Consider the following 21,895-nt stretch of genomic DNA (forward strand, 5'->3'; position numbering starts at 1 on the left):
TGGAGGTGCGGGGAATCGAACCCCGTGCCTCTCGCATGCGAAGCGAGCGCTCTACCATATGAGCTACACCCCCTGGTTTTGTAAGGTAACGTTTAATTTTGTTTATTTATTGCCTTAAGATTTGTGCAAAAGCTGTTTTCCGACCCAAATCAAACCTGTTGAAAATAGAAGAGAAACATTCTCTATTTATATGGAAACCTAAATAAATTTGAAGCTTAGGCCATGTTTGGCTGCCATTATTTTTTTTTCATAGAAAGTAGTTTATCAAGTTGTGGGAGAGGGGCAATGATGGAGAGAGATTATAGAGGACATGATTGAAAAGGGGGTGAGAAGTGGCTTAAAAGTTATAACTAAGGAAAAAGAACTCTACATTAAGTATAGTTTTTCTTTCCTTAATTTTTGGCCACTTTTCATCATCTCCTCACTCATGCCCTCTCAATTCTCTCCCTCTCACTCACCCTATGCCTCTCTCACCACTTGGTATTCTAATATTCCACTGAAAAAAATTCAAGGTTGCTAAACATGGTCTTAGAATTGTTTAATTGGGATGGATTTATTTTGGGAAGTTGTATATTCTCCCCATTTTCTTCCCTTGGTCACCCCTTCTAGTGTATTTATGACTACCCTTTTATACTATAAGCGGTTGTCACAAGTAAGAAAAATGGGTGAATAAATCATTTCCCTTTTTTTCATTGAAAATTATGTGCATTCGGGTTTGGACCATGGTTTAAAATTTCAGTTTCGGAATGTGTTTCGGCAATTACCGAAACTGAAATTTCAGCCGAAATCGGGTACACGATTTAAATATTAATTTTTAATACGAAATTATAAAAACACAATACTTCGAAATTTCAGCCGAAAATAGGTCCCTTTTTGGGTATTGGCATTTTCGGTTTCGGTGTTGACGGTCAAAATTTAAAACCATGGTTTGAACTATATGACTAACCACCTATATCTTACTAGCCACGGTAGCAGGACGTTAGGGCCGCACGCCAAAACTCCCTACACACATACTTCGCCACATTCGCGACGGGCAAGGATTGGCCATCCTGACTCCAACACTGACGATCGCGCAATCTCATATCATTTTTCCATGTATTAATTAGATATGGAGTCGATTTTTCGGCATGACTGTAGAAAACTGAAAAATGCCTTCTCAAATAAGGATCTAACACTATGTGCAACAAAACGTTAAGAAGAAATGCAAGAAACACAATCACACAAAACAAGAACATAAGATTTACATGATTCGATAGTGTGCTTATGTCCAAAGGAGGTGGAATCAGAAACCACCACCTCTTGGGGTGGGAAACAGGTTCCAGTATTTCTCCCCTCTAGTTCGGAATCACATCCCGATACTAACCCTTTTTCCGGCAATCTATACATGCTTTTTCTAAACCTTGCTTGGATATTATTTTAGAAAAAAGTGGGATTTTATGAGTAGATTTGAAATGTTGAAAAGAAAAGGAGCATTGTCGGAATTTAGCCTTTTAGAGTTAGGGTAGCTTGATAATTATCCTTGGCCAAGATCAATTGAGACTGCTGATTACTTGATAGGCTTGATCGGATGACCGGGAATTGACGATTTCTAGCCGGGGTGTAATTCTTGAAATTTCTTGAGAATGGTGCTCTCTCTCTCTCTCTCTCTCTCTCTCTCTCTCTCTCTCTCTCTCTCTCTCTCTCTCTCTCTCTCTCTCTCTCTCTCTCCTATATTTGTAATGACTACCTATATTCTTACTCCCCGAGTATGCGGCACAACCAAACACTAAACCACTATTCTTCAAGATAATTCCAGGCAAATCCAATGCTTGTGTCTTTTTTCTTTCTTTTTTTATGATGTAGGGTGTCCCCACCCCACTTTGTAGAGTGGGACTAATTCCCCTCCGGATGCGCGCAATCACCCGTAAACCACGCGCATCGGGTAAGCCAGGGGGATTCTAACTCTCGTCTCTGGGAGCATACCCAAGACTTTAAGCCCTTGCTTGTGTCCTCTCTGTTGACTACTTATTTCCACTACTATCCTAGTCCATGCCGTGCAACCGATTGGAGCATATCGCTAGAAGTCACATTTATGCTCCCTCCTAAAAGATAATTAGGATGATCGATGGCTTAATTACTTTGATAGGATGATTAATTCTAGCCCTCTAATCGAGACAAACTAATGGTTAGGATCATCTTATGGAGATGAACAAAGTGGGCCCCTTTCTATTTTTAAAAAAAATGTACACCTAGTATGAATATTTATTAGAAAAGTCATTGATGCCCACCTTGTTTGATGTTCAAACTGTCCATTTGTTGGGCCCCAATGTAAATATGCCTTTTTCTCATAAACATATCCATAGGATGGTCCGACGCAATGTTTAAAAATGCAGATGTGAAGCGGAACGTGGCCAAGAAAAATCCTTGCCGACTCGGTGCAGACACGGCCAAGAATGCAGTTGATGCGGTCATAACTCAAGAGAGTCAAAAGAGTGTTTATTGACTCTATAGGGCAAAAAACACGGAATTCAGATGTGGTGCAACACAGAACGCGACCAAGAAAAATCCTTGTCGTGTCAATGACTTCTTAAACATCGGTCCAAACCCTCTGATCTCTCGACGGGAGACAGCATAAATCCGTGGAGGTTCATATATGTTATCGTCTGTTTACAGGGTGGAGGGTTAGGATCATCCTACATAGATGACTTTATGCGAGGGCCTACTTACATTGAGGCCCAACAAATGAACGGTTTAGATCTTCAAAGAGTAATGGGAAATGGGCCCCACCAATAAAATTTATATGATGGCCGGAAAAAGAGTAGTGGGCCTACCTATTTGGATGATCTAAACCATTCATTTGTCGGTCTCTACCACAGATAAATCTTCTTCATGGGTAAAACACCACTAGTTAAATGATCCCAACCATCTAAACCATGGCCTCCAAATGGCGATCATTTGGATGATCTGGATATCTTGTGGGACCCACGTCGACAATATCAAACTCACTTTTCTGTATGTGCTCAACAGGACAGACATTGTCATGTGAGAGGCCAACGAGAATTAGGTTCACATGGCCTTTTTGTGGGGTCATCAAGTCTGGTAACCACCAAATTTAGGGGCATTTTTAGCAGCTCTAAATAATAGCTAACCCAATAGATGGTGTCACCTCTTTGCCCAAAAGTCCTGTGGATCAAATGACCTTCACCAATCTTATTATGGACTTATTGTAGAAAATAAATATTACTTGTTCACCTAAAATGGAATTACACGCAATTTCTGTGCTTATTCATACATAACATTCAGTAGATCATGTGCCCATTGATCTAGACCGTCCAATCCAATAGATGCCAATTGTGCTAAGCAGCCTACTCCGATGGGCTTATTGTAGAAAATAAAGCCCATCAGAACATGGGTCGATAAGGAAGACTCAAATTCGATAACTTTCGGGCTAGGGTCATTGACTATAGACGGTCTGGATCGATGGGGATGATCAATGACTACAGACGGTCCGGACGATAAGGCTTATACACTCAACTCTGGGGTATGTCACATAAACGACCACTATCTTCCTAGCTAAAGACCCCACTCTCATAAACAAGATATGAACATCTCAACTTAATTCTTCTCTAAATTTGGAGGATGACCCAACATTTGGGTTAGGGAAAAACTAAAATTTGCAACAGAATACACACCCAAATACTTTTAACTTTCACAAGAAGGCTCACTCAAAACACATGAAATTCTCAAGTGGGTCCCAACTATCAGATAGAAAACATTCAAGAAGTAGATACAAAAAATCAGTTTGGTTCTCTTCAAATATAGTAATTAAGTTAATGTTTGGCTAAAGCTTCTTTCATATTTTGCACCTAAAAGAAGTGCACATGAGAAATATGAGAAATACTATAAAATAGAGAATATCGGTGTAATGGATATGGATGAATGCATGTGTGGAGCCTTATCCTTTTCTCCTTTTAGCAGGAAAAAGGGAGACAAAGAAGCTAACGTGGATAGTGGAATGGATAATCTACTTCGTCTAAATTTGTGGGCGCCACTTGAATTCTCCTCATACACCATCAAAACCACCCATCTACAGTTATATGTATTGGGTTCTTTCATTAAAGCTCTCTGGATCTTGTTTATGTGATGAGATAGGTGGGAGCTCTTGAGAAAAAGGCCTTTTGGTGTAGTTTTTCTTTTTTGTTGAAGGCATAAACGCTTGGTATCAAGAGATTTGAGAGATTGTTTGATTGAGAATGGAGGCTTCTTTCAACCCACAAAACAACTATGGTGGGATCAGAGAGGAAGAAAAGGATATATGTGGCCCTTTATTTGAGATGTCTTCTCTCATCGAACAGCTGCCCTTTAAGTGAGTCTTTCTCTTGTTTTTTTTTTCTAATTACTCTTTCTCTCTCTCTCTCTCTCTCTCTCTCTCATTATATTGTTGGGTTTTATTTCTTATTGTAGGAGAGGTCTGTCAAAGTATTTCCAAGGGAAGTCCCAGTCATTTACATCTCTATCAAATGTGAGGTGCTTAGAGGACCTTGCCAAACCAGAGAACCCTTACAGGAAGAGGCTGAAGTCATGTAACAGCTCTGGAGGTGACTTAGACTGGCACAGACCATGCCCTGCCAAATCTTGCTCTAAGACCATCTCAAAGAAGGCTTCAAGGAGTTCTTGTCTTTCCCTCCCTGTAAAGGGGAGTAGCTTTGTGGGCAACAAACCTCCAATCCATCCACAAAGGACTAGTCACCTTTCTAATCAAGCCCCTTTGTTTGCTTGAAAGGGAAGCGAATATATAGGCTAATCAAACCCATGTCTGTAGTTATGTAAATAAGAGAACAAATTTTTTTGAGTAATGGAGATTCCTTACTGGTTTTGTTTGATGATCTTAGAGAAAACCATGTGTTTGTAATGACATGCTTGTTGGTTTTTACAAAGTCATGTTATGTTTTAACATAATCTAATGTGGCTTTGACAAAGGATCTCAGCCGTTGATCGGCTTGTGGGCCAAATCCATATATCCCACTGAAAAATCAAGTGAAATGGTCGTTGATTGAGATTAGCAGATCAAATTAAGAAACGTGATGGATAAAGCTCATGGAGAGAAGACAGCCTAGGAGATGTGAGAAACTACAATCTCTTAGAATCCACTCACAAAGAGAAGCATAGAAAACTTCGTTGGATGTTCGAAGATCATTTAGGGGCCATTTGGATACGCTGATTTTAGAATTCAGGATTTCTTCAAAATTGTAAATGAGAGACAAGAGAAGAAGCAGACCAGACTTTGTGTTTTGATTTCTCGCCCTTCTTTCCGTCAGCTCTCCGCGTATCCAAATGGCCCCTTAGGCTCCCTTTCTTTCAACGTAAAAGGGGAAATGACAAATGAGCCCATTTTCATCACTTGGGACACTCAGCTGTATTGTACGTGGCAATCAGGTCACTTCATTCCTTCATATGTGAAGCATATCAGCACCTTTTCAGTCATAGATAGAGTGTTGCTGGGTGTCCCTAGTAATGAAAAGGGGCGTAAATATCACTTCCCCTTTAAAAATGGATGTAAAATTTGTTTTATTCGTAAAAATGAACATAAAACAGATTTTACTTCCATTTTTACGTCAAAAGAAACGGAGCCTTAGAGAAAAGAAATGGGGGCAACTGGGATGATCAGAAAACCCGAACATTCGAATTTTTAGAGTAACAGTGATTTTCAAACTGTAACTCTAATAGCCCTAGATCGAAGCAAACATGGGTTAGGCCTATAACTTAATGGTTGAGGCTTTGTATCTCAACCTTGAGGTCACAGGTTCGATCCAAGCCTACCTACCCAAAAAAAAACTCTTATGACTGGTTAATTTAGATAGATATTATAATAAATTGAAGGTCACTCCAAGTAAAAATTTGAATATGGTTGCTTCAATTTATATTTTCTAATGTATAACAAATAGTAGGAACCATTAGAAATATTTTTCCGTTTCAAACTTTTCCTGAAAATCTTGGAATCCAAACAGGGCGTAAGAGAAAAATTTTGGTGTTTAACAGACTACACACGAAACACGAATGTTGGTGTTTTCCTGAAAATCTTTTTTTTTTTTTTTAACTCACAAAAAAAAGGAGAAGGAAACGTATGCTTTTGTTGCTATTCTTATCCTCAATATGTTATGTAGAAAATCTCTGTTTTTGGAACTGCAGATATCAGCTACCAATAACACTCGTTGTGTTAAAAAAAAAAAAAAAAACACTCATTGTGCTCATAATTAAAATGCAAAAGGATAATAATGAAGGCAAATGATATCAGCACAACCATGTTTTAATAATTGCACAGACACGGCTTGTCTTTTCTTTTTTAATTGGATTGAGAGAGCTTTTTGGAAACTGTAAGAACCTCTTCACAGCTCTTTAAATACTAAAAGACAAGATATGTTAGTGAATGAAAATATCAAAACACGGTTGTGCTGATATCATTTCCCATAATAAAATAGAAGAAATGTCAGCTTCCACGAACAAAAGAACAAGATTGGAACAAACCATGCAGAAAAAATCATAACCTTATGGATATGATGCATAGATAACCGAATACATATCTATGGATCTGTTTCATAATACAATCAAAGATTCCATAGGAACCCAAGTTCAGAAAATTGCTGAGCTAAACAAAGTACATATCAAATGAAGTCCCCAATTCAAATGCCACATTAGGCCCCAATTCCTTGCTGTTATGCAGAAACCTAGGTGTAACATTGATATGAACCATTCAATAAATAAAATCAGCTCACAGGGTCATCATCTGCACAACCCAAACAACAGAAGAAATCTGAAAGTCTCCCTCCTAAGAGAACATAACACCTATCCTCTTTGCAAAGTCATCTCCATCTTCATCATCAAAATATTCATCTTCTGGGTCGGCATTTTCATCCTCAGTTTTGCAGTCCCCGCCTTCATTTGGCCCATCATCAAACTCCCCACCTTTATGATCGTAAATTCCGGGCTCGTCATCCCCCCTTGCTTCAACCATCAACCCATCTTCCATCTCAAGCATATCTTCTTTTCGAGCTAAAGGCTGACCATCGTAAACAAATTTGTTGCCTACAGCACAGACTTGGCCTTCTTCCTCTTCTTCTTCTTCAAATGTATTCACAGTAACTCCAGGCTCCTCATGACTGCTAAGAGTATGGCTTGTTTCTTTCTCAGACTCTGCCTGTGCTACCATAAATGATGCACCAGAGCCACCTTTATTGCCTTCCTCTCCATTGCTCGAAACCATGCAATCCCCAGATGATACCGCTCTCTTTCCTTTCAGAATCAATCCCAGCGGCTTTGGGCCTTCAAATGAAAGAGAACTTTCAGGTTCTTGATGATCCATAATTTTTCCCAACTTAAAATTTGTATGCTCCCCGTGAACGAGTTCACTCTTCAACCCAGTACCATTGTTGCTGTCCGAAGTCTTTGCACCTTTCAGCTCTGCGAGGCTTTTCGGACCAGCAAAACTGAGTGTGTCCACCTCGTCTCTTTTGACCGAAGGGCCCCTAGTGTTTCTCACCTCTGTAGTCATGTCCTCTGGTGTTCGTCTTATTCTGTCATGGTACCTTGGCCTGCCTGGTGATGATCTTCCCCAGTTTCTTCCCCTATCTGTTTCTCTATCAGAACGAATGTCATTATAGTTATCCGATGAAGGTCTCCGTGGAAGAGTTATTCTACCTTGTAGGCGGTTGCTTATGGAGCTTTGTCGTCGGTCTCTGCGAGAATGATCTCCATATCTTTGTTCCTCAACATATCGATCATCCCTCCGGTGGTAATCACTACGACGATCAGGACTAGTAGCCGACCTTGACCCATTTACCCTTCTTTGCTTTGAGAGCCGATAGCGAAGATCAGACCTGTCAATTCGATCAGGGCTTTCCTCTCTTGCATAACCCCTTTTTCCCGTCATGGATGATCTCTCCAAAATCCTCTCAGAAGACGCCCGCCGATGTTCCCAACTCAACTGATCTTGCACCTGTCCTCCATATAGCTCGTAGTCAGAGAAATCTTTGTGTGGTTCTCTATCAATTTTAAGGAGAGAATCACGATCGGCACGATTGTAGTCAAATTCATTTACAGTGGTCAAATGCATCTCCCCATGCCCTGCTGATTTTCTTCCAAATTCACCTTCATTAAGGTAGTAATCAGAATCTTCGACCTCGTCATCTACGAGAACATCAAAACCGGGAGGAGACTCCCCCAAGAACTCATCAGACTCCTTGCCATTCTGAAAATGTTCATCTAATTGCTCAACTGGATTACTGTGGGGCCTACTTATAGAATTTCCACTGATGCCTGGGGCATTAATTGGCATGGGTTTAAGTAGCTCGTTGTCCAACAGGGTAGGCCGAATGTTTTTCATAACTGCTATTCCATTACTAGGTGTGGTTTCAGCTTTAGTAGCAGGTTTTGTCATGGCTGGTACTTCAAGAGGCTCTGAGACATTTACTTGAGAAATCTTTTGTTGAGAAGAGCACTTCTCAAGGCTAACGGTAGCCTTCTTAAGAGTCTGTGGGAGTTCACTAAGAGATGTTACGACCTTCGGTGTCGGTTGTGGAACTGGATTACTCATGGGCTGTGATCCATGCATGAAAGGACACCTATCACCCTTTAAACAAAGCCCCTTCTGGAAATAAAAGCAAGGGGTTGCTTGTTTATTTGGATTATAAGCAGTAGGAGTGTGTGCTGTAGCAGGCATTTGCATTGGTGCTGCAGTTTGAGAGGGAGGAAAAGCTGACCCAGCAGATGGCCCTGGAGTTCCTAACAAGCCATCGAGCGGCTGAAAACAGAATATTGGATTTAAACCCTTCACAATGATATTTATGAATGCATGCAAGTAAATTAGACAAGTAAATTAGAATATTAGATTTTTTTTTTAAGATTTTTAGAGTATTAGATACGGAATGATATATTCCTCAAGAAATGCATGTGCAGATAAACCAAGGAAAAATGTATTTGATGAAAACTTGAACAATAACAGGGATAACTAGGAGGGTGAGATAAAGAAGAGAGACTCACCGGGTGCCGGAATGAACATTTTGGATTCAAGCAGTTACCATTTAACCAGTACCAACAATCCCTGGGGTTAAGCCTGGCACCCTCACTATGCCGAAATTCACATTCATTCCCCTGAAAAAAAAAAAAAAAAAGAGGAAATCTTAGTACATTCTTAATGTGGTTCAGCCAAAAGCGATAGGTAGAACTTTGCAAAGTAACCCCATCAAATATACATAGCGCACATGGTATGCATTCATATAAGTAAACCAGAAACAACCACAGAAGTTTAGAAGTCATGAGCGAATAACCAACTACTTCTCAAGAACCATGGCATACCAGCCAAAAAAAAATGGCATTCCTCATATTCTATGACACATAAAAGAGCATACCTAAGGTGAAAGAATTTGGATTCAGAGATGGGAGGTCGTGATGGTTTGGAGGAATTCTTGGGAAAGATGGCCCTTGCCCATTATCATATCACACTGGCAGAATTGTCTTAAATAAGATCTTTGGAAATTATTACTTTCATATGGTAAAGAAAATAATACGGAAGATAACAAGGGGGTGAAGGCAACGGACAAAGATATGTGATTGTATAAGAATGCCATCTGGAAACATGTACCCCAACTGTAAGAACGGTGTGTTTGCCACAAATGGTTTTTTTTTTCTAAATATACACTCAACTCCTATTGTTAAAGCATTAATTATTAATGTTAATCTTTATTGGTTAGTTGTAAGAATTTGATGCTCAAAATAAATTGATCTTAAGAAAGCTTTTATTCAAAATATTCAAAAAAGAAGAAGAAGAAGAAGAAAGCTTCTATTCATGGAAAGTTCAAAAGCATAATGCAACTAATTAGAGATTGATGTCATTCGGACCATGTTTGCACTTGAGATGAAGAAGTAGAAGACATACGAACCTGTTTTGATACCTTTTTTCTTTACTGGTTGTTTTGTTTTGATACCTAATGTGGCCTAAAGAGTGGTTTCCCTAATAGTATTGTTGAATGTTCCCCTTTTAAACCTTTTTTTTAATGGTTGTTTTGTTTTGATACCTAATGTGGCCTAAAGAGTGGTTTCCCTCATAGTATAGTTGAATGTTCCCCTGTTAAAGAATGTTTCCAAAGTAAGATATATGTTTAGTGATAACCACTACTTTCTAAGGTAAGATTAATAGCTCTTGGACAAAATTTTGTTCACACCGAAGACAAATCATGAAAAGGAACAAGAAGGAAACTTGGTGACATGTTTTATTGTCTAAGTTTTGTGGAAGATAAGTCATATCGGTCAGAACTAAGACACGGATTAATATCTTACCAAGAAAAATAACATATGCAATTACATATATCATCTAGTGCAAGAAAATATAATATACAAAGTGGCTCACTTCAGCTGAAATTTCGAATGTAACCAGATCATCCAACCACTAGCAGCAAATTCAATATAATCATCAGCCACTTAATCGAGACATATGCTCTATTAAATGATCACTCCTTCCGAAGAAACAGAATTAGATTCATTTTAGCAAACGGCCCCGGTTCTTGAAAAGGGATAGAAATTAGAAAGTAATACATAAAGTCAGAGACATTCCCAACATCTAACAATATGGTCTTGTTCCCTTCACCAAATAAAAGATTACATGCAGAAGAGAAGCATTAATCCTTGATAACATTGTTGGATCAAGAAAAAAGTGTATTAGAGTGGCAGCTCTTGGCGGTTAGCAAGTTCAATCCTGGAATTTAGGACTTAACGCCGAGAGCTTGAAAACTAAAAACACAATCCAAGAACTATGGAGCAACAGACTCAATAACCAAAGAAGGAATTGATAGAACTGAGCTTGGCATCAAAGAGATATCCCAATTTTGTAGCTCCCTTACTATTTGCCATCTGTGTTGCTTCCCTGGGCATGCTGTGTTGTTGCCCCTTCTCTCATACCACTTAAAAAAAGAAGTGGATTTCCTTCGCAAGTGAATTTTTATGCGATGAAAAGAAACCATATTGAGATGCATTGTAGCACATTCATATCAATCTTCTCGTGTATGGTCTCTCCTCTACCCTTCTGTTTGGTGTCAAAAATGCATTCAAGTGGGCCTGGCTTCCAATTCTGTACAAAGGAGAAAAACTAACACCCTTATTCGAATTTCCCTTACACCAAAAAAGGTGGAACTCCTAGCACAGAAAGCAACACCATCCATGAAATCTTCAAGGCGTCTTGTATATCATCCTCTCCCGTGCTTTTATAAGATATAAGCTTGCTAAATGCTAATGCTCCAGACTGTAGCCCAAAGTGGAAGCACAACTTTTGGAGCACAACTTGAGTTTTATGTCATCAGATATCACAGTTCAGACATAATCAGCAACCAACTCACTGGAGAAAAGGGCTATCATTAAACAAACCTCATGCCATACCCATTGGAGAGCAAACGAGAATTATTGCTCAATTCTTCAATACCCAGATCAGCTACATTCCAAGACCTAAAAAAGCTACACCAATGGTCTCTGCCAACCTAGCAACTTCATTGTTTCTTTTTGCCGAGGGAAAAATAACAATCATAGCGATGTAGTGTCCAATTCTCCCACGCGTTAAGGATTTCACTCAAGACAATGGATAGTCATACTCATAGCCAGCCATTACTGTCATAGTCTGTGAAATTGAAGTAGATTTAAGCAAGCCAACCAAAGACTACATCCAAGAAGCGAGACTGTCAACAAACCCACAATACCTAGTGGATGAGACGTAACGAGCTCCCCAACAATTTGTATCCTTTGAATTCAAAATCAGCAATTATAACCAATTAGGTATATTCATAGGGAGTAAAACAATCACCCATTAATAAGTCACCTTGTCAAGCAGTAAAACTCTGCTCGTTTATCCAATCTATAGTATTTCATAAAATTGTTGCATCTGGCAGACACGTTCAAATGGTTCAATGTAACGAAGGATTGTACTGTTTAATTTATTTCCAGGTTATATTTACATTTTCCCACTAAACGAAAATCAATTATTCAAACCAAACATCAATCCGAAAACCCTAACCCTACCCAGCATCCAAAACTCATAATTCCTATTTTATGCCCAAGATCTCAGCGAGAAGCCCAACCCAACGCACATCTCACGAATTCACATCGAATTTCTAGATCAAACCCAACAAATCAAACACATTACTCTTAAAACCCAGATAAAAAAAGCCACCAGATTTAAACATAAAAACATAGATTTCCAACCACAATTCCAAACAAAAAAAAAAAAAAACTCTAGAGAAACATTGACATAAAAACATCGATTTCCAATCACAATTCAATGCAAACCAATCCAAACAACCACCTAGAGAAAGATTCAAGTTTTAACCTAAAACAAAGACCAAAACCCTAAAACCCTAAAAACCCAACATAATAATAGAAAGAAAAAACAAGAACGAGATGAAATTGAGTACCTTTTTGCAAGTCAAAGGAGATGCCAAGAAATAGACGCAATCTGTGTTCCTCTTCACCGCCTCCTCTTCGGCCGTCATCGATCCTGCCGTCGAATCTCGAGACCCAGCTTCCATAATTTAGGGTTTTGTTAAAAGATATGAAGATTAGGGTTTTGTTAAAAGATACAAAGATGGGTCGATTTCAGAGGGGTTGGAAAGAGGAGTTTGAGATTAGGGCAAACGAAGAGAGAGGCAAGGGTCTGAGATTGTTCAAATAGGGTCATGTGAGGAGAGAAAAAAAGAGGCAAAATTAGGGTTTGATAGGAAGAGAAGGAAAGGTCAGAGGGTTTTTTTTTCTTCTTTCCTTTATTCTACTCTGTTTGTATGGGGGAAATAACAGAAGCCTCAGCTTCACATATGACCTGTTTTTCTTTCTTTTTCTTTGATGGATGGATTGGGTTTTTGTTTTGTGAGTTCTCATTTTGTGCTCCATTAGACTACCAAATTTAGAAACTCCACTACCCTTATGGTGGGCCCATTTAGGCCAACCATAGATGGGCCTCTATGGTGGGGCCTCAAGGTGGCAAACGGGCCGTACCGGCCTGCGGTCCGGCAAGGCAAGGCACGGCACGAAGCCTCGGGCCGTGCCGGGCTTGGTTGGGCGGCACGGCCCGCGAGCCCGGATGCCCCCTTTAAAAAATGTATTTTTAAAAAAAAAACCTGAAAATACCCCCCAAAAGTACCCCCAACAACCCTTTTTGGGGTATTTTGGGAAGGTAAAAGCTTTTTACCAAAATACCCCCCCCCCAACAACTAGTTTTGGGGGGTATTTTGGATTTTTATTGTTTAAATCTTTTACCTTCTCTAAATACCCTCCCCAACAACTCTTTTTGTGGACATTTAAGTCATTTCATGTCTTTTACCAAATTAACCCCCCAACAACTAATTTTGGGTGGTATTTTGGATTTTTATTGTTTAAATCTTTTACCTTCCCTAAATACCCTCTCCAACAACTTTTTTTTGTGCATATTTAAGTCATTTCATGTCTTTTACCAAATTAACCCCCCTAACAACTAATTTTGATGGGGTATTTTGGGAAGTCAAAAAATAACTCACCCAATCCTATAAATACAACTTTCCACGCCCTTCATTTCTCACCAAAGCTTACTCTCTCTTTATTATCTAAACTCTCCAATTAACTTCTCCCTCTCCCTAATCAAGTTCTCTCTCTCCCTAATCAAGTTCTCCCTCTCTCTCTCTCCCAATCAACTTCTCCCTCTCTCTCTTCAATCTACTTCTCTCTAGCTAGTAGCACTAACTACTCAGCAAGAAGGCGACGATTGGCGATCAACAAAAGGGCGAGATTTTGCTCAAATAGGTTGAGGTTGGTACCCATTTAAATTTTTAATTGTAATTCTCATTTTTCTAATTTTTTTTAAACCTCTCTTAATGGCCGATTCGGAAGAAGTTTTTACCCCAACATTGGCCATGACAACAACCAAGTCATGGGCAATGATGACTTAATGAAAGCTTGTTTTGGAGGTCAGTGGAGTGAACACGAATTTGAAGTCCAAAATGAACCCAACCTTAGTGCTAGTGGGAGCCAAGCTCTTTCTCGCTCTAAAGCTAAAAGGGGTAGAACTTCAACTATTTGGTCTACCTTCACTAGTGAAGAGATAAGACGTCCCGATGGGAAAGTAGAAGTTAGGGCAATTTGTAAATATTGTAAAAGGGATCTTAGTTCTAATGTTTCGAGTGGAACGGGCCACTTAAAAAGGCATGCCGACGCTTGTGGTAAAAAGCATGGCCCGTTAGACCCTAAGCAAACTCAACTAAGTCGCACGTCTAGTTCAATAGGAACATTTTCCTACTCTCATGATAATAATAGAAGAGAACTAGCTGCATATGTTATACACTCCGAACAACCATTTGTTTTTGGAGAAGATAAACGTTTTGAAAAATATGCTAAACAAACTTTAAATCATGCTTTTAAAATGGTACTTAGAAATACTCTAAAATCAGACAGTTGTAAACTTTTTAATGAACATAAACAACAACTGATTTTATATTTTGAAGGATTTAATGGGAAAATTGCACTTACTTCTGATATTTGGAGTACCAAAAAGGGTTATTCATATATTTGTGTAACCACACACTATATCAACTTTAATTGGCTTTTAGAAAAAAAGAATTATTAGCTTTAGTCTTATTGATTACCCACATACTGAAAATGTTATATCAACACATATTTTAAATACTGCCCGTGAATATAATATTACAAAAAAATAAAATTTCTATAACTTTAGATAATGCTAGTAATAATAGTTCCGCAGTAGAGTTATTAAAAACTGAATTGAAACCTATTTTAAGTGGAAATTTTTTTCATATTAGATGTGCATGCCATATTTTAAATTTGGTTATGCAAGATGGTTTAGCTCTTATTGACCCACAAATAGAAAATATTAAAACTTATATTACATTTATTAATTCTTCAATGTCTAGAAGACAAGAATTTGCAAAATTATGCAACACCTATAGAAAAGAATTTTCTAAATTCAAATTAGATGTTAGACATAGATGGAATTCAACTTATTTAATGTTCAAACATTGCCTCCCATATAAAAAATTATTTCAATCATTTGGTAATGAAAATATACCTCAACCTCTCCGTTACACTGTAGGTCTCCCTAATTGGAACACTTGTGAGGGTTTCATGAGTTTCCTTGAAGTTTTTTATACTACAACTAATGTTTTTTCTGCTGTTTACAAACTAACATCAAACATAATTATATGTAACTTTTATAACATCAAGCTTACTTTTTTAAAAAAAATAGAACTGAAAGACATGAACAAATAATTGAAATCATGGAGGCAAAATTTTAAAAATATTTTAATGAAATTCCACTTTTATATTCCTTCACTATAGTAATGGACTCTAGGTTTAAGTTATAAGGTTTAGAAGTCTTTTTAGAAGAGTGCAATAACAACCTCGGTAATGATAATAAAGATTCAAGGAATAGTATAAATGAAATTAAATCATTATTAAGGTCTATGTATCATATATATGAGGTGGAACATGGACAAAGAAGACCCAGTTCTTCTACGAGCTCGGGACCTAAAATAATCCAATTATTACTTTAATAAGCTTAAAAAGAGCAAACCTAGTAGTGTTGGTGAAGCATCTTGCATTGAGTTATCATTGTATTTGGAAAATGAACATTATATCAATCCAGTGCTATCCGACATGGCACGTGATCTACTAATCCCCCTCCCTCGGTGTCTACAGTAGCATCGGTGTCCACTTTTAGTGCAGGTAACGGAGTTTTAGAAGACAGAAGAACCAAAATGTCATAAAAAACATTGGAGGTATATGTGTGCTTGAAGGACTGGCTTGATGCAGATGCTAGGATACAAGGACTGGAAGGGTCGAGCTCATCATCTGAAGATTGTTGAAGACTTTTAATTTAGAAGTTATTGTAATTTCAAAGTTGTATTTATTTTTTCTCTTTTCTTTCCTTTAAAGGGTTAAAGGCAAGGTTCTATGTCCTCCTCAACTCCTCTTTTCTTGTTATAATATTTGATATTGATAAAAATAAATGTGCCGCCCGGGTTTCTTGATAAATATTCCGGGCACAATCGATCTTTGTTTCTAAATTACTATTGTAAATAAAATTGACAAAAGGGGGGCCAAGAAAATTGTAAACAAAAATCGACAAAAGGGGACCAAGAAAATTGTTTACAAAATTTGAAAAAAAAAGTTTTTTTTTTAAAACAGAACATTTCTTGGAACTCCGTGGGAATCCACGGAATTCCGAGAACAATTCTCGGAACTCCGTAGGGATCCCACGGAGTTCCGAGGAATGTTTTGTTTAAAAAAAAAACTTTCTCGGAACTCCGTGGGATCCCCATGGAGATCCGAGAAATGTTTTAATTCAAAAAAATAAAATAAAAAACGCGGGCCGGCATGGCGTGCCGCGGGCCATGCCGTGCCTAGCCTCGAGGATTCCGGCCCGGCCCGGCACGGCCCATGAACCCTTCTGTACCAATGCCGTGCTCGGCCCGCGGGCCTATCCAGGCCTCATTTGGGCGTGCGGTGCCGGCCCGTTTGCCACCTTGAGTGGGGCCCATGTTGGCCCATCATAGATGGGCCATGGCTCTGAAGCTGGTTTGATTGGACAATCCTAGCCGTTCAATGCAATGGAATGGGATACATCGTATTCTGATGCATCTCTTGCTACTTGGACGTGATCGGGACTGTTTATCTGCCTCGTTAGTAGAAATCCATTCCGATGAGATGATCCTAGCCCTTTGTTCTTTCAGACTTTGTTTCTAGTTCTACTAAGAGAAGCCAGAGTTGATTTTTAAGGGCCTTGATCATCTGTTCAAAATGTGACAGAAACGATTTGATAATAGTCCACCAGATCAATGGTCCTGATTACACATACATGTCTTGTGGGGCCCAATACTCTCCAATACTTTCATATAACCTTTGGTGATGATTGGACCCCACCGTAGACGTGGGCAATTGTCATTGAGTGATAGAATAGATATTTTCCCATTATTGAAACAAGATTCCAGATCAATAGCATCCAAGCAATAAATATTAAAATCAGGTACAATTAAAGGGTCGGGATCATCCGATCAGAATGGATCAGACTTAATGTGGCCTACTAGATGAATCATGGCCAGATATCAAATCGTGCACCAACCATGCCCCTACCATCTCGATTGATGTACAAGCACTTGACTGATGATCCGGACTGTTGATCTTGTGGGCCAACATGATCACATCGTCTAGATCAAGGCTTGTGGAAAATTAATAATTAAACTTTTCTTGGAAAATAGTAAATTGATGCTTTTTTCCACAAATTAAAGGGCTAAGATCATCCGGTGCAAATCAATGGACCGGATCACCAAACAAATGTGCAACGTGTCTTGCACACATTTGGTGCACCTACCAATTCACAGTTGTGGAGTAGGGGCCACAAAAAAAACAAGGAGAGTATCGATCATATTGGAGCCTCAATGGCAAGTTTTAGATACTTAAAAATATCGGCCGATACCGATATGTTTTAAAGGTCCGATACTTTTCTCCTTTTCCTTTCTTTTTCTATTTTCCTTCACTTGACGTTATTGCCCCAGTTTTCAGCTTGGCCAATTACTATTTAGAACCACTGCCGTCCCTTCATCGAAGGGTATTTATGTTAGGAAAAATTGAGGAATACAATGGAGCAATTCAATCACAAAACTTCCGTAAATGGTTTAGATCATTCATTCATGTGGGCCCTACTGTTACAAACTTATCTTTAAGGCTCCGTTTGGTTGCCTCTCCTTGAAAAGGAAAGGATTTGAATTATTTCCAAACAAGGCTCCTTAAGGAGGAAGAAAATCAAATATCTCAAGCGATTCCATAATCTTATCGTTATTCGTTTCCAACCTTTTTTTTTTTTTTTTTTTTTTTTATCATGGAATGTTTTTACATAGAATTTTGTTTTAGGGAAGTGATATATGCGCCCTTTTTTATTACTTGGGACACCCAGCAGCAGTGTACGTGGCAATCTAACCCCATTGAATTCTTACGTGAAGTACATCAGCCTCTCTGCGGTCATTGATACACTGCTGCTGGGGTGTCCCAAGTAATCAAAAGGGGTGGATTTAATCACTTCCCTTGTTTTATTATTAATGCATATAATGAAATCACAATCATAGAAATGCGTATAATAAAATTTAAAGGCAGAGAAAAACATTAAACGGGGTGAATTTATCATCAGGCAGTGAATGTGTGTGTGTGCGATGGTGGTAGTGGTCGTGGTGTGTGTGTGCGCCCGTGTAGTGGGGAGAAGGGAATCATTTCCCTAATAAAACAATCAGTCCTTTTCACTTTCCTTTCCCGTGTGCATGCAATCAAACAGAGCCTTAGATCCTTTTGGATACTAATGGTATAGAAGAAGGAAAGCAATATGGATTCCCATTTCTTTACTTCTCTTTCCATTAGAAAAATTTACAGCCAACGAGGACTGCCATGTGTAGAAAATCGAACTCAAACAATGCCATGAGATGTAAACTGTTTCCTCTTACTTTGATTTTCCTATGGATTTTGGTGCATCCAGACTTACCCTTGAAGGATATGTTTGGATGCTGCTAATTTATTAGTGTGAATGTGACAGCAAAGTAGTGTGAAGGTAAAAATTAATACTACTTTCCTGTTGTCATTTGGTTGGCTTTATTTGAGAAGGAAAATGGAAAGTGAGAGAGAGCATAGATTCCACCCTTTTCCTCCGGATTTGGGATGAAAGAGGAATGGGTCTTATAGAGTCGATCTACTAAGGTATTGAGCAGCGGTGTAGCATCAGATCCAAAGATAGTAAATCCTTTCTTTCTTTTGGAGGAAAGAAAATCATTTTCAAAGATTCTATATGAATTTCTATATGAAAATGAAACCGAGATAGTTACCTTTCATAAAATTCTAAGGATAGGGGGAGGATACCTATGCTTCATTCTTCTAAAGGTGGGAGAAAAGATAAAACTGATTTGATTATTGATTCAAATTAGAGTTTGAGACTCATGTAATTCACCTCTTCTCTTCTGGTTAACTCGATAAAAAATAGGATCTATTTACGAGAAATCTCATTCAGTTAGATATGGTAGATTAAGATGGGACACCAAAAGAGAGATTTCAAGAAATGGCGGATCTATTCACTCTATCAATAACCGAGCCGGATCTGGTGTATCATAAGGTATTTGCCTTTTTCTATTGATTTCTACGGATTGGATCAAAAAAAAATCTTGAATGAGGTATTCAACTCCAAGGATGAATCGAAAAAGAAATCTTTATTGGTTCTACCTCCTACTTTTTATGAAGAGAATGAATCTTTTTATGGAAGGATCAGAAAAAATAAAATAAAAAAAATCCACTCATATGGCCATGTTCTATTTGGGGGAATAAAATAGAGATTGTCTCTCGTAGAGATGGCCGAGTGGTTGATAGCCCCAGTCTTGAAAACCGGTATAGTTCTTTGTTCAGAACTATCGAGGGTTCAAATCCCTCTCTCTCTCCTTTTGCTCATTGAATCGATTTGTTTCTTTATTGGCTTGGCCCCGCCTGGTGTCATAAAAGGGAATGCAACAAAGATTCGAACGATTAGGTGACTTTTTAAACATTTCTTCCATGGGGATACAATTCCAGGTTCAAAATTTCAAGGGACTTATTTTCTTCAAAAGAGTAGATTCGGAATTAAGGAATGACAAATATGAAAATAAGGGCTTCTGTTCGTAAAATTTGCGAAAAATGTTGACTGATCCGTAGGCGAGGGCAAATTATAGTAATTTGTTTCAATCCGAGACATAAACAGAGACAAAGGGTAATCTTTCTTACTGAAAATTTGAGAGAGGTAGGTAATGACATCCTGCAGGGAAAACATCCAAACTGCTCTAGGAAAGAGAGAGTGAAGTTATTTTTTACTCTTTCCTAGAGTTTCCAGGCTTTAGTGGCATCCAAACGGGCCCTTGTGATTTTCGAGAGAGACTTTAAACCTTTTTGGGGAGGGCTGTTTCAGGAATGTGGAGATTCAGGAGCAGGGATGGAAGAGGCAGACATGGCAAATCCACATCAACGAACTTTCATCCAAAAAGAAAAGAACTGGCTCAAGAGGAGTAAAAAGAGCACTTGAAACCTAGGTATAAAATAGAATATTTAAAACAGTTATAGTACCACAAGAAGACACACTTTATACCCATAGAGGAAGAAGATAAACAAAACATATAAACTCAAAATATACATATAGGAAGAAGATACAAGTGCCAAAAACAAAATAGAATGAGTCGGACCATGAAGAATAGGGGACAACATCAGATATATGAGAAAACAAGTAGTTAAATCTAAATCACTGTTAAACAAAATTTAGGTGCTTTCATTTGGGAAAAATAAAGCATGTCTAATTTCAAGTAGATTAGGGTTCTTTATTTCAGCAACCCTAATTTGTTGAGGTATATAGGTACATGAGGTTTGATGTTTCATGTCATGTCCAGTAATGAACTCAAAGAATTGATTATAGGTATACTCCTTCCCACTTTACAATTGCAAAGTACGAATACAAACGCCAAATTGCATTTTTATTTTCATAATAGAAGATTTTAAAGATGGCAAATGACTCAAAAAGATCTTTCATTAAAGTTAACCAAGTCATTCTTGAAAGATATCTACAAAGGTGACAAAGTATTGAAAAATTCGGGTTGAGCCTCTCGCTCAATTGGTAAAGACGGTTCTTCAACCATGAGGTGGGAGGTTCAATACCAGCTTACCTACCACAAAAAAGTATTGAAAATTCAAATAAGAGGTTACATGAACAGGTCTCCAAACATCTAAAGGAACTAACAAAAAAGGATTAGTAACATGGCTATCGACTCGAGATTAGAAAGACACTCTGTCATGCTAACTGACCTGAGAAGTTTCACAATCTAAGGATAACAAAGACTGAAAGAAGGAAAAAATCTTCAAATCGTGCAATGAAGGATGGCCAACACGGCAGTGCAACTAAAGAGGAGAAGGCAAAGACAGTACTGCTAGAGCCTAGAGAGCTAGGACCACCACCACCATCATCAAAGTAATGCATGCCTCCATATTCATGCCCTTTAGCAACCTTTTTCTTAGTCATAAGATTTTGGAAATAAAAAAAAAAAGAAGGGATAGAAGGCTACAGAACAAATTCAGAGGAGATACATGCATCTTCTACACTAAAACATAATTAATTATAGGCGGCAGATCTTCAAAGTTGGGAGTAGAGAGTACAAGCAGCATTTCCATGTTGAATAAAGATCCCTTCCCAACTATCAATTCACATGCACACTCTTAGGTCTTCTAGACATTTGATTGGACCAATAGTATAGATGTATCACACATTCCGTCTCTGATGAACTTCCCAAATATTGTCTCCAAGATAAAAACCTTGGAGTGAACAATGCATTTCTACCATCCATACTCTACTACTCAAGTTTAATAGCATCTTCTATGGGGCCCATGTCATTTCTGTTCTTACATGCCAGTCCTATATGTTAGGGTTTCAAGTAGCTCTTCTTTTATTCATCATTTGTGTCATCAATTTTCTTCACTGCAAAAATTCAGAAATGTAGATATTATATGGAATCTCCCATCATCAAAGCATTTGCTACTTTAGCAAATACTGAAACTGCACGCAGCAGAAACACCACATCCATGAGCATATCAATAATCGATGCATTGAAATGAAGAAACCCCACAGACTGCTCATGTGCCCATCGGTATTATCCTCCATCTATTCTTTTTCTTTCTTCACAGATCAGTCATACATGCATGATCTGAAGTTCTTTATAACGAAGGCAGTAGAGTTAAACAATCTAGCAGAAATTAATAAACTCCACAAATGCGAGAACGTTAAATAACCAACAATCACACCATTAATAATCCCAATTATCTTTTAACTTGCATTGCCCTAATTTTCAACAAAAGAATC

The 21,895-nt window shown here is 38.3% G+C and overlaps 1 protein-coding gene and 1 non-coding gene across 2 annotated transcripts; both read right to left on the reverse strand.

The window, feature by feature from the left end:
- On the reverse strand, positions 1–73 carry TRNAA-CGC (transfer RNA alanine (anticodon CGC)). Its single transcript has one exon. It is a non-coding gene; the product is annotated as a tRNA-Ala (tRNA).
- A 6,433-nt stretch (positions 74–6,506) lies between these two features.
- LOC143864234 (zinc finger CCCH domain-containing protein 32-like) lies at positions 6,507–12,874 on the reverse strand. Its single transcript, XM_077375129.1, has 3 exons — positions 12,429–12,874; positions 9,016–9,126; positions 6,507–8,776 (listed from the first exon to the last, which is right to left on the reverse strand). The coding sequence occupies exons 1-3, from the start codon at positions 12,540–12,542 to the stop codon at positions 6,806–6,808; spliced, it is 2,196 nt and encodes a 731-aa protein (XP_077231244.1). The 5' UTR covers positions 12,543–12,874; the 3' UTR covers positions 6,507–6,805.
- Positions 12,875–21,895: the final 9,021 nt, after the last annotated feature.

This window comes from Tasmannia lanceolata, unplaced genomic scaffold, assembly GCF_043159265.1.
Source record: "Tasmannia lanceolata isolate RefF3 unplaced genomic scaffold, GAP_Taslan_0.1 ptg000048l, whole genome shotgun sequence".
Classification (NCBI taxonomy): Eukaryota; Viridiplantae; Streptophyta; class Magnoliopsida; order Canellales; family Winteraceae; genus Tasmannia; species Tasmannia lanceolata.

Excerpts from the sequence above, each read along its gene's own strand:
- LOC143864234 (XM_077375129.1), bottom strand. The coding sequence starts at position 12,542 with ATGGAAGCTGGGTCTCGAGATTCGACGGCAGGATCGATGACGGCCGAA. Across the intron at positions 9,127-12,428 it reads CTCCTTTGACTTGCAAAAAG|GGGAATGAATGTGAATTTCG; the intron begins GTACTCAATTTC and ends TTTTTTTTTCAG. Across the intron at positions 8,777-9,015 it reads AATGTTCATTCCGGCACCCG|CCGCTCGATGGCTTGTTAGG; the intron begins GTGAGTCTCTCT and ends TTCTGTTTTCAG.